This window comes from Olea europaea, chromosome 3 (genome assembly GCF_002742605.1).
Source record: "Olea europaea var. sylvestris chromosome 3, O_europaea_v1, whole genome shotgun sequence".
Classification (NCBI taxonomy): domain Eukaryota; kingdom Viridiplantae; phylum Streptophyta; class Magnoliopsida; order Lamiales; family Oleaceae; genus Olea; species Olea europaea.
The window spans coordinates 8,745,249-8,758,303 of record NC_036239.1 but is presented as its reverse complement, the minus strand read 5'-3'; the positions used below and the strand labels follow the sequence as shown (position 1 = coordinate 8,758,303).

Below are 13,055 nucleotides of genomic sequence, written 5' to 3'. Positions count from 1 at the left end.
TGAAATAATTTTACAAGTTTGTTAATTTTGAAATGTGATTTTTATATTATAATAAGATATGTATTGTTCCTTATTTTCTTTCTTTTTTTTGTTTAAAGCCCGTTTCTAAAATTCCTGCCCAAACCCAACAATTTCCTTGAAGTCCAATTCTACAAATTTTTAACGTTTTAACCCAATTCCTCCTTGAAAATTTCTTGTGAAGCCCAATTAAAAATCATGGGGGCCAAGCGGCTAGGGTGTTCGGTGTTCCTCGTCATCACACTAAAAATTGGGAACAATTGAGCGTGAAGGAAAGGAAAAAGGGAAATATATTCATCACCCCCTGGCAACAATTTATCTTGTGCTGCAGTGTTTTCTTCTCAACTTCATCATCACCGTACTTGGAAGTTAGTATTGGATTTATAATTGTAAAAAGGGATATTTTTTGTTGAAATCGCAGTCGATCTGATTGGTGTGGATTATTTATTTTCAACACAACTTCTTTTAATTTATTTATTTTTCCGAAAATTGTTGTTTCTTGATCGTAATCTTCCTCCAGCAACAATGATTTTTCCGACAATATTTTGATTTTTTGACGCGGTTTTTATGGTTCTCTGTTTGCCTTGAAAACTGGAATTTAAGAGATACTTAGGGCAAAATTGTCTTAAAATCGTATTAGAATTTCCAGCAATGTTGTACTGAAGTTACTGATATTCTTGCTAACTGCATACTGGATTTACAGATATTCTTTTCTGTTAGCCGGTTAATCTCGTCGCATAGGAGCTCAGCTCTTTTGGCCATTTTTACGATCAGTTGATTTTCGACATGGTATTGTACTCCTCTTTTTCAGGCACACATACAGTCTCCCCTTTATTTATTTATTATTATTTTTTTTAACATTACATGTATGACTGTGTTTTAGATGATAACATGGATTTCAAGGGTAAAGCTAACAAAAAGTTGATTTTTTTATGATTCTAATTTCAATATGATAAATAATAACTAAATTAATTATAAGAATAATGTTATTTAGCACTATTGGTGTTGAACAGCAATCTAATTGTCAGCATATAAAATGTCCTATTTAATAGGTCATAATTCTTTGGATTTAATTGATCCTGTATTTAATGGCACTATTGTTGCCACCTAAAACACCAGTAATGCTAGATAACATTACTCTATTTGTAATGTTTCAAGTGTAAACTATAAAAATTAAGAAAAAGGGGCACTCATTGGAAGTATTTTATCACAGGAGAGGCTTTCACATGTTGCAAACTTAAGTTTGAGATGTTAAAGAGGTATAAATGGATAAAAAGTAACAGTATTTTAGTTGTCTCTTAACTTTAGTACTGTTTGCAGCTTTAAGCGAATGATTTATTCTGTTAAATTATTTCTTTAGTCAGGAAGAAAAGAAACAGTGTTGGATCTAGCAAAGTTTGTTGACAAGGGCGTCCAAGTCAAGCTCACTGGTGGAAGACAAGGTCAGTAGCTTTTGATTTTATTTATTTTTTTAAGCAACTATAGGCAGTTCATCTTTATCTCCTTGATCTTTTTTTTTTTGTTGTCTTTCCATTGTTTTCTGGAGCTGTGATGACATTAAAATAGCCATAAAGGAAAATTCTTATGGTAGATATAAGTTTATCTGTTCTTGAGGTTTACGACGAGTCTTGCAAGGTCAATTTTGTTGCAGTGCAACGAAATTAGTTTGAATTCCATGGTTAAAAAGGGAATTATAAACACATGTTTCTCAGTTGGCTAATATTTATTCTCCATTACATGTGATTGATATTTCAGCCACTTTCTTATTCATCTAGACCGTCCTAGGAAAAGGCTGAAAAACTGATGTGGAATGAAATTGGTAAGAACTGACTATAGTAAACCAAATATGGTGGGAATGTTAATCAGTTAGTATTATGGAGGTATGCCTCCTTTTTGAAGTGTTCTGGGAAGATTGCTACTTTATCAGTGTTGAACACATTCAATTTAGATATTTATATCGTTATGGGTACTTATCTGTGAAATTAAATTCTTTTCCATGTAATAATCTATTCCTTCTCATACTACGAGGGAAGCCTCCAAATATTTAGGTTTCTAAACACTAAACATCATTGCAAAATCAGAGATTTGTTAAAATGAAGGTTAATTATTGTTATCAGAAAGCTCATTTCAGTTTATCCACATGACAAAGATCACATCTACTGGTTAGTGATAGATATGTATTACGTTTCTTCATTTGGTACCCAGATTCATCAATTCTTTTTAGCATAACTCAGGAAAGTTAACATTTGATCCTTCCTTTCAGTGACCGGTACGTTAAAAGGATATGACCAATTGCTGAATCTTGTGTTGGATGAAGCAACAGAGTTTCTTAGAGGTAATTAATACACATCCATTTTTCTATAGCTCAATGTACTCCAATTTGATGGTAATCTTTTAGGTAGTATGTCAAATGAGACTATTTTCAACTGTTGAAATGTATTATTAAGCCTTGATTTTCCTTATTTTAACAAGTTAATTTGCTTGCTCTTTGTCGGACCAGAAATTTTGATTGAAAAGTTCTTTCATTTCACATAATCTTTACAATATACATTCCTTAAAGTGCTTCTTTTGTTCGTTTTGGCGACTCAGTTTCTGACCAAGAGAGCTCTACCTTTTTCTAATTTATCCCTTTCCATCCATTGTGTCTGTGGAAGATTTTGTGGATTAGGTGGCATTTGCCAGAATGAACATTTATATGACACCTGATTCTCTGTGGTGGTTTATTTTGTTGCAACTATGGCTTGAGGTTTTAATCTTGTCTATTGTTGTTTATTGAGCTGTTACAAAATAATGGTTTCATCTTTCGTACATTGGATATGACTTGTAAATGATACATTAGTCAGCCAATTCTGATTTTAAATTTGAACAGCTACCACCAAATGAATTAACACATTGTTTTTATTCTGGAGAGAGAAAAATGTATTCATTATGAGTAGTGAGCCTTCTGGTTTATAAACTAATAAAAGCTGCAAGTGTGCATATTATTATTGATTCCTCTGAAGCATTTTGTTTTAGAATTATCTCGGCAAGTTTTCTTCCATATTTTGTTTATATAAATGCCAATTGCCCTTGCATCTTCCCCTATAAGAAGTTGGTGTTGCATAATTTTATATAAGAAATGTTTTACTTTTCTATACTATCTCTCTGAGTTCATTTTCAACTGCAGACCCTGAGGATCCGCTGAAGACTACTGATCAGACCCGGCGTCTTGGCTTAATAGTTACGTTTCAGCATCATATATGCATGATCATATTTTTTCTTTTTTTGAAATCTGCAGATCATAAATTACATTTTTACTGCATTAGAGCTTTGATTCAACTGTTGCAAGCTGTGAGATCATATAACCTTGAGTTTAATCTTTTTTGGAAGATGATTGAGTCCTCACAGAGGTTTGAGTTCTTGGATCTTTGCTAATGTGAGGGCCATTTGTTTTATGGAAGCTAATCAGTGAAATTAGTTTTCTGGCCATTTACACTGCTGTCAAATTTTGTGATCTTCGCTTAAAGGTTCTTAATTTTTTGTATAAAAACCATACCATGACCGATATTTGTGCTCTTGCTTATTATTTGGTTAATATCCGTCTGGATTCATTGACTATTCTTGGTTTTTATGCTGATCCACGCCATATTACTGCACATGACTGGTGATGCGCTGCCTTGAAAGTAAAAATAGAAAATTATGTTTATTCTGCATGTAAAGTTGCATTATTCTTCTATGGCAGGTATGTCGGGGAACTGCTGTGATGCTCGTCTCCCCCACCGAGGGAACAGATGAGATCGCCAATCCATTTGTCCAGCCAGATGGAGCATGAGGCATATTGTGCCGATATCAATCAATCCCTTGTTATTTAAGGCGACCGGAGTTATTACTATTATTATTCCTTCTGGTACCTATGAGCTTCTCAGAACAGTCATCTTCCTTCCAATAAATTACAAAAACTTTCTGGTTGTGTAATTTATGGGGAAGTGACTGTAGATCTTTAAATGCTGTAATGAATTGAGAAGGTAGAATGTTTAATATTTTTAAAGCACTATTTCCGAATCTAAATCATAAGGCACATGAATTTAATTTTGAGATTTTAGTATGTGTTGGTAAGAGTCTTACGCAAACATGGAACATATTAACCAGATTGGATCACTCTTGAAAATGAATAATAATTCAGGAATAGTTTTGTATCCATAATGAATGACGGTTTTGACCTTGAAATTAGAGTCGTCTTTCAAAAATACGTTCTTACCTTCCAATGTTATGGGACGCAAGGTTGAAAAATTAGATACCAAATGTTGCGTCCTAAACAAATGGAAATTTTTGCACGTTACGATGATTTTGAATGTTTGATTTCAAAAAGACTGATTTCGAAGCATGCATATGAAATTCCTGTGGTTACTTCGATTTGAAAATGAGGATATTAACATCTTTCAAATATTTGAAAATGGAATAGGAAGCGCTTTAAAAAAATTGGTTTTCAAATAAAAATTAATTTTTTTTTTTAAATAGAAAGCAAAATTAAAAAATATACCAAATGGCCTTAAATCTACAGAGATAAGTTTAAATGGTAGGAACTTTGGTGTTTCATATTATTCTGACGATATGAGAAATACCTTTTGTGTAGAAGGAAGGGAAAAAATGTAGTTTATTGGATCATATTTAAGTCGTAGATTAATTTCGTGAATCAATTTGTGAGGATATTGGAAAAAAGCACTCCTAAATTAGTGGGCAACATCACCATTCGTAAATGATAATTGCTTTAAGGGTTGTGTTTGGTGCATACAATTTGGGTACATAGGGATATTCACACTCTTCTCACGCGTTCAAATTATTATTATTATTAATTTTTTTTTTATAAAGATGCAACTGTCTTTTTAATAAAATTTTAGTTTGTTAACTAAAGATAAGGATAAAATTGTCCACTGAAGACTTAATTGCTACTAAAATGAAAGATTAGGGATGTAAATGCTCCATTTTGAGGAATGTAGACAAGGTGCAACTGTTACCCTTTTTAAAGTTTTTTCAATTGAAATCGGATTGGAGCTTATGTGGCAATGACAGAGGACTAACTTGAATTTTGTCCAAATTGAAAAGTTTGAATAAAAAAATACCAAATTTAAAAAAATTAATAAAATATGAATTTTAAAGGGAAACAAATTCTCGCACGGTCAAATTAAAGACAACAAAATTTATCACTTTTCCTTTTTTCCTTCACCTGTCAAGAAAATTAAATTTACATACCATTAATCGAGGATTTTTTATGGGGTTAATGTTAAAATAAATTTGACCTATGATGTTGTAGCCTCATCGGGAGAATTCATGAATTGATCGAGTCATTCTACTATACGGTGTCATTTTCGGTTAACTAACTCGTTGAATTTTCTTATTTTTATTTTTTTTACACCATTCCCAATTTCGATATAGTTGTACTTTTTCCCATTTTGCATGATCGAGCAATGACAAATATTCCTTTTTACGGTTTGTCAACTACCAAAAATTCCATTCTTTATCAATTACAACCTACTGAACAAGAATCCTCAATTTGAAAGCAAATTTTAGTTGCTTCTTTAGTGCTGCATTCTCCTTCACTCAGTCTTCTTCTTGTTTTACTCCCTCTTTAAGTTCTTCAATCTCTGGAAAAAATTTAGTTCTTGCCCACTATCTGGTTTTTGATGATTCAAATTATTTTAATAGTTGTTTAATTATTTTTGTCGAGAAGCAGTGGGTTCGGGTTATGCTTTGTTCATGATATTTATTGATTTTGTTTTGTAGGTATTTGCAGTTATTTGAATTTTTTGTAATATGTTAATGAATCATGCTATACGTATGATGTGCCAATTTTAATGGAAGAAATCAATGAATACTATTGGATACTCGTATTAGGTCGTTTTGATTTTCACTTCTCAAGCATGGCCTTTCACGGTCCATCACTTCCATTGACGTGAACGCGGTTTCTCTCATCGTGAAAAAGGTAATAAAAGGGAAGCCGAGATCTTTTATAATGGTCTCATTTTTATCAAATTTCTTTGTCTCCGTCTTCTAAAAAATCACAAGGAGTTTAGATCTTAACATTTTCTTTTCATTTCGCTAACTTGGCGATCTTGGAATTTTTTATAATACTCATTGTTGTCTACTGTGACATTACAGAGTTAGAGGTTGAAATTACGGAATATTATATTTATTGAAATTGATTATAGAAATAATGCTCCATATTTTCCGTTGTGCTTTCTTGGAATAGAGAGACCTTACTCATTGAAATTAATTGTATATTTAATGATGAAGATTGTCAAGAATCAATTGTATAATTTGATGGGAGATCAATGATTGACTAATAGTTTGATAGCGCATATTGAGAAATATGTTCTTGACAATATTGATAACGTAGTAATTATACGATATTTTCAAAATATGAAAAGGCCTAGACTACAATTATAATTATGTAAGTCATTTTTATTAATCTTGTGTTATTCTAATAAAAAAATGTTATTTAATTTTTAGCCCCACGATGAAAAATATCTTGCTATGCCATTGATTTTAGCTACACAAAGTTGGATGCAGCCTGGGAAGAACAAATTGAAAATGAATGTGGATGTAGTTGTATCCCTAAAAAAGAATTATTCGGATTGAAGCACACGTAGAAAGAACCTCTAATGCACACTTTTGAGGGATCACTTTTACTCATTGTTTTTAGTGCACGTAATTCTTTTCTATTGTTTGTTAGTTGTTTTGTTCAACGTGAAACTAATCAAGTTGATCATACTATATCTAAATATATCATTTCTAATTTCTAGTCTTACATTTAGTATTGAGACTACCTATATTTTCTTATTGATGTTGTGTTTGTACATGTTAGCTATAAAAATGATTTTCTTTACACTCCACTATTATGCTTCTAAAGTAAAAATTTAGATCTTCTTCGTTATTTGCTTGTATTTTGTAATCTAATCTACAAATTACTCTCGTATCCCTATAATTTTGTGTCTATAAGTTAAAGTCAACCCAAAATTTTAAGAGCAGTGCTTCACGTACAATACCGCCTCCTACAGGATTCTGCCATAATATATACAAACATCGGGGGGTCGGTTTTTTGGGGGTATTTTTTTAATGAGTCGGGTCTCGAGTCCTGCATTGGACCCACCTCATGTGAGAATCTATAAAAAAATATGGCATAACTGACCTTGTACACTCAGGATTATGCAAATTTTAATTGGGTATTAGTGATTTTAGAAGTTAGAATAGTTTAATAAATAAGTCCATGATTTACAAGTTGTGCCCCAATATTTTGTGGTTCACAATAAAGTTTGACTTATTGTATATGCCCCACTTCCACACAATTTTTATCTACACATTTCAATGTGACTAGCTTATTTTCCAAACATGCTTTTGGTGGAAAAAAAAAAAAAAAAAGGAAAAAAAGTCCAGAATTGGGATTTTTTTTAAAGAAACCACTTAAATTGGGTAATTGAAACGGGGCCAGGTAGCACTAGCAGAGAGTCATAAACTGAAAACAGAACTTGGACACGACAACAAAATTTATTATATCGGTGGTGTCATTTTTCCTTCCTTTTCATCCAACAAATTTACCTTTTAAAGTACATTTTGCCGAAATTCCAACCATGAAAATTCCTCTCGAAGAACTTTGCATACAAGTTTCTCTTTCGAACATCATTTTTTGCAAATTTTGTAGTTGATTCTTTCATTTCTGTGTAGTTTTCGGCGAGCCCATTTAAAGCTTATTCGTGTTCTTGTCCCTCTTGTGAATTGAACCATTTGAAGCTTCTCACTTTGTTCGGGTTCGCCGATTTTTAACCGCTATTTTTTGGTTTTTCTTTAATTACTATGTAAGTGTTTTTCCTTTTTTATTTAGTATCTCTTGTTCCGTTACTGAAGTATTATAATACTGCCCACCTCAATTTCCTGTTTTTTGTTTGTTGCAATTCTTGTGAATGAATTTGATTCTGGTTCGCCGCTGGTACTGAAACGAGAAAGAGCCGCCTAAATAAGAAACCTAGAAAACTTCAAATTTTTCTCTCTGGTGAGTGCAACTCTCCACTCGAGGTATTTTGTTTCAAATGAACGTTAAGCCTTTGAATTTGACTTTATTTTCAGGAAATTATACTGTGCTGGGGGTAATTTATCTTGTAAATTTCTCAAGAGCTTATCGACATTAATTACTCTACAATGGGTTCAAGTGGTGCTTTTTATCTTTTAGCATTCACTATTAGGTACCTTTTATGAGCTTTTATTATGCTAATTTTATGGGCAGCGAGTTAAACAATTTTTTGCATTACTGCTTCACTTTGGCATGTTAAAATTGTGGATTCATAAAGACGGTGCGGGATTTGGGGTGAAAATCGCTTGTGGATGGTGCAGACGTTGGCAGTTTTGTAATTTGAATGGCTTATCTTTGTAAAATATATACCTTTTCAGTGTTGGATTGCGTCAATTTGGTTCTTAGTTGAAAGTGGGTTCCCTACCAAGGCAAGGAGATCAACAAGCCCTCTGATATTTAAGTAAATAATCAGTGATTGACTGAGAATTCTTCTTTGTATGATGCAATTGTATCTTGAATTGCGCGATTTGGCACAAACTGAGAGGCGAAATAATTTATAGGTTTTCCATATTTTAGCTACTGAGTCACAATTAATCATTGGTGTGAGGATGTCAAGAAGCCATGAAACTGTAAGCTGATTTTGTTGCTTCCAGTCTAGAAATTCTAGTTAATATTCCTTGAGGTTTCATCCTCTGGAGATAAGTTTGCGAGTGGAGGAGTTGAAATCTTGTAGTTGTTGACCTTGAATCATTGCTAAGACTGGCTTGCGCCACATCAAGAAGTTATGGTTGTTCAATTTCGAAAAAGAGGGTGAGAGTCAGACTGGATTGAACTTGGAGGAGTTTGTATCCTGGACCATGAACGAATCTGTATGATGTTAGTTCCATCTCTGCTACTGTGTTAGAGGATTTTGAAAATGAAGATGAAATCTATGAAAGAAAGGAAATAATGAAACCAAGAGAAAGAAGAGAAAAGGGGGAAATCCACTTTGGATTATTCTGGAAAAGAAGTTCAAGCTAAGCATATGGCTTAGGCTTCTTTGAATAGCTGATTAGGAAACTAACCAACTCTTAACCCAGTCTTTACAATTCTTTAACAGGATTAACGAACTAAATCAACTGTTATTCAACTATATAAATTAATTGCTACAAACTCCCAGCTTGTTCTTTACTCTTAACAGTTAATAAAAACTAATTTTTTCTTGGGCAGTGAGTGTAAATTTTCAAACCACTAGGGGGTGATGTTGGAAAATGAATGGGCTAGCATGTCTATTGCCTAGTTAATTTGATTTGTCTAAACATGGTGCAAATGTACATAAAGTTGCTTGTATCATGATGTTCATAGTTGAACTAGCCAATCCTCCCTCTATAAAGTGGTTTTTGAAAAGGTCTTTAAACAACTTTTCATCTCCAGTTCCAAAATGTTTAATGAAATTATGTATGGCTGCCTTCCACAGAGCCTTTCATCTAGCCTCAGCTTTAAAGTTAAAGAAACTATCATATTTTACAGAAATCACATATATTATTATTATTTTTTTTCCTGTCAGTGAGAAATATATTTTCAATTTTATTACCATCATAACACTATTGAGGATCGTCTTTTCCCACAGTTGATCCTTCATGATCATCATCTTTATTTTTCATCAGTGACAAGAGTGACTTTTTTGTTTCATTAACTATACATGGTATTTTCACCGCTTTGTTTATTATGTTACCTTGTTTTGACACATCTTCACATTTTTTAGGCATGAATATTGTGTTTCTAGTGGAGTAGTAGTTCCAGTGTCCCAAAATGATGAGTACTGATCATTAGATCCCGTTATTGAACAGAGATGAAGCTGAATCTGAACATTGTTGCTTTCTTTATTGAAAGTTTTTTTTTTTCCTCTTTCCATTTCTCATAGGGTACTTAGGAAAGGTCTCTACTAGCTTGGTAAATATGGCAAATTATATACACAACAGATGGTGTGAAAGCACATGGATGCCATCTATGAAGACAAGTTTGGCACTGTAAAAGCTTTGGGTCTTGATATCACTCTGACAATATGAAAGATAATTTTTGGGTGGAGGAAGTCAATGGGCAACAGTCGGTTCCTATAAGAAGGAAGAGAAAAGTTGTCCAAAGAAAAATACAGTTTATTGGTTGGGGCTCTAAGCCATTGATTGAATTTCTTCAATCAATTGGTGAGGATGCTTCAAAAAAGTACTCTAAGGTAGATTTGGTTAAAACAATTACTCGATATGTTAAAACTAAATGCCTTAATAGCCCGGAAAAGAAGAAAAAAATTGTATGTGATGAGAGACTCTATGCTCTTTTTGGAAAGAAATCTTTATCACAAGCAAAAATCCATTATTTGCTGGAAGAACACTTGGCAGAAAACCATGATGAATCAGATGATGAAGACTGTTCAGAAGAGGAGAATTATGAAGAAAAGAGTGCCTCGGGATTGAAAACTGGACCTACCAGTAAAATAATTAAGGTTCCCGAGACTCCAAAGAGCTGCTATGCTGCCATTATTCCTGAAAACATCAAGCTTATTTATTTACGAAGGAGTTTAGTTCAGGATCTTCTCAAGGTTCCTGAATACTTTGAAACAAAAGTAGTTGGAAGTTTTGTTCGGCTCAAATCTGATCGGAATGACATTTTTCAGAAGCACCGCTTCCATCTTGAGCAAGTTACAGGTAATTAACCTCATATTATCTAAGTTGCAGTGTCAAAATTATGTGCTTTCCATTTTAGTGCATTATCCATCAATATGGAGTCTTACATAACATAGGTTTCTTGAGAGCAGTTATGTATATACTGGATCCGTGAAGTTATGAGCAAATGTAAGAAAGGAATTTGAAGGCTAGATTTTTCCGATAACAGTTGGGATCATATTGCTTTCTTCAGATAAGATGTTAATTCTGTCCAACACTTCATTTACTACAACCATAACATACTCCAACCATAACAGAAAAAGGACGAAAATTTAAAGAAGAATTAGATTAATATTAGTATTCATAGCGAATTTGGGAGTATCTGTTGGTATTGTTTATATGGCCTTGAAAGTTTTAGTGGCGAATTATTCTTGTGACAGAATATATCTTCATGCACAATTTATTGCATGAAAATCATGTGGGCTTATATGGAATCAAATCACAATTTCAACTTGATTGTTTCTTATGAAACTGTCACACTCGTGTGCTTTTTCTTCTTCATGTTTCTGGCATGTTCTGATATGTTTGTAGAATAGCATTTAATATGTTCCCCCTGAGTTAGTAGTAGTTGCTCAGTATATTATTGTTGCTGAAAGTATCAATACCTCTTTATGAAATCTAAATTTGATTTATCTAGAAAGTCTAATATTTCAGTGCTACAAGTAATTTCTATTGATATCTAGAGCATGTTTGGTACAGATTAAAATCTGATTTTAATGTAAGTCAAAGTCAAACAATCAATATTAATCACATCTATCATGGGTCCCCACAACTTTTCAATTACACATTTCAAAAATTTCTACTACAATCTACTAAAACATTTAATTTTAATTCCTACCAAACACTCTCCTATTATCTCCAACTGACAAGAAGTTTAAAAGCGGGTCACATGATTACACAGGCCATCCCATTTCTGTTTTCTTTCACTGAAAGCTATATCTTTGTATTGTTTATGATTAGCACTGCAAAATCGTTACTTTTACAGGTATAAAATATGTTTCTGGAGCTGCTGATGTGGTTTGTGGAGTTCACCTTCAAGTTTCCAATTGTATAAATGACACTCCTATTAGCATGCTGTCAGATGATAATTTTTTGGAGGTAATTATTCATAAAACAAACAGTTCTTGATGTAAGAAAGATTTTGTTTTTACTTTGCAACCTGAGGCCTAGTTCAAGGTTTCTAGAGAGAGAAGAGTTTAGCTTTATGTTTCAGTTCTTATAGAAGGAAAAATTCTTAGTTTTGATATGTATTTTCCTATTTATACAAATAATTTTTAATCTTAACAATGTTTGTAGATTGGTGTTTTTGTTTTCTCAGAAACTTGGATGCGTTTCTTGCGAATGTTTTTAAGTCCTATATGGAGTGATATACTCTAGAAGAGTCTTTGAGTTGAAGAAATCACAAATATGCATTTTAGATCATCTGTCCTGATAGGATTAAGAAATTTAGAGTAGTCTATGACTATATCTGCTTTCTCTCTATCGAGGAAATCTGTGTTAGTTTTTATTATCCCTATCATAAGGAACCTAATTTATTGCTGAATCCTGAAACAGCTGACATTCAGATCTTATTTCCGTCATCACACTATTTTTTTAAGATTAAACTTAGAAGCCTAATTGTTCTCAAGCTTCCTTGTGGTGGCCACTCAACCTCACAGAAAGTACAATTTTGTTACTTATGATACAGTTCATAGCCTCTGAGTCCTTAATTACCTCTCTCTTTCTTTCTTTTTCTTTTTCTTTTTTTAGAGTCAACACTAGCTTTTACTTGAAACCCTGTTGGCTATGAAAATTATACCAAAACCATTTTGAATCCCATTGCAGGCAACTTAGTTTCATCATTCTGAGTATGTTCTACATATAAGGGAATGATAATGAGCCTATTCGATGTGTACAATAATTTATGTTCTTTTGGCGCTTTGAATGTTGTTAAATAGCAGTCAAGAATATGTAACATGCTGTGGTCATCCTTGCGCCTCTATATATCATTTTACGAGAAGGATAAAAGTGCTTTGGGATGGGATTCAGTTCAACATTGTAGATTATCATCCGTGTTTGAGTTAATCTGGGTTCATGTTACTAGTTTGCGGGGCTATGTTGGATTCTGTTTTGTGGTTTTCTGCTTGCAACAATACCTAAAGGAATTGTCATACAGCAAGGAGCAACTTTGTAGTGCATGGACCACAGTTTATCTTGTGATTCTTGACCTATGATGCACGGAGACCCGACGTGTACGACACGTGTATCGAATTCGGAAGCTTCTCGGACACTCAAGGACTTGTATCCAACAAGACACG

The 13,055-nt window shown here is 33.1% G+C and overlaps 2 protein-coding genes across 9 annotated transcripts in view; both read left to right on the top strand.

Annotated features, from left to right (window-relative positions):
* The first annotated feature begins 218 nt into the window (after positions 1–218).
* On the top strand, positions 219–4,099 carry LOC111385149 (sm-like protein LSM7). Its single transcript, XM_023009527.1, has 6 exons — positions 219–386; positions 722–807; positions 1,379–1,460; positions 2,282–2,353; positions 3,185–3,237; positions 3,740–4,099. Exons 2-6 carry the CDS (start codon positions 805–807, stop codon positions 3,827–3,829), a joined length of 300 nt encoding a protein of 99 aa, XP_022865295.1. The 5' UTR covers positions 219–386; positions 722–804; the 3' UTR covers positions 3,830–4,099.
* Positions 4,100–7,485: 3,386 nt separating this feature from the next.
* Positions 7,486–13,055, top strand: part of LOC111385094 (uncharacterized protein At5g08430-like) — a 29,205-nt gene continuing 23,635 nt past the window's right edge. For 3 of the 8 annotated variants that reach the window (XM_023009512.1, XM_023009496.1, XM_023009490.1), the window contains exons 1-3: positions 7,486–8,041; positions 9,963–10,740; positions 11,744–11,856. In XM_023009512.1, coding sequence (XP_022865280.1) covers positions 10,104–10,740; positions 11,744–11,856 — 750 coding nt within the window. In that variant the 5' untranslated portion in view covers positions 7,486–8,041; positions 9,963–10,103. Of the gene's footprint in view, positions 8,065–8,115; positions 8,232–9,803; positions 9,858–9,962; positions 10,741–11,743; positions 11,857–13,055 lie in introns of all 8 variants that reach the window. The other 5 variants (XM_023009503.1, XM_023009463.1, XM_023009484.1 and 2 more) reach the window with 4 other exon arrangements.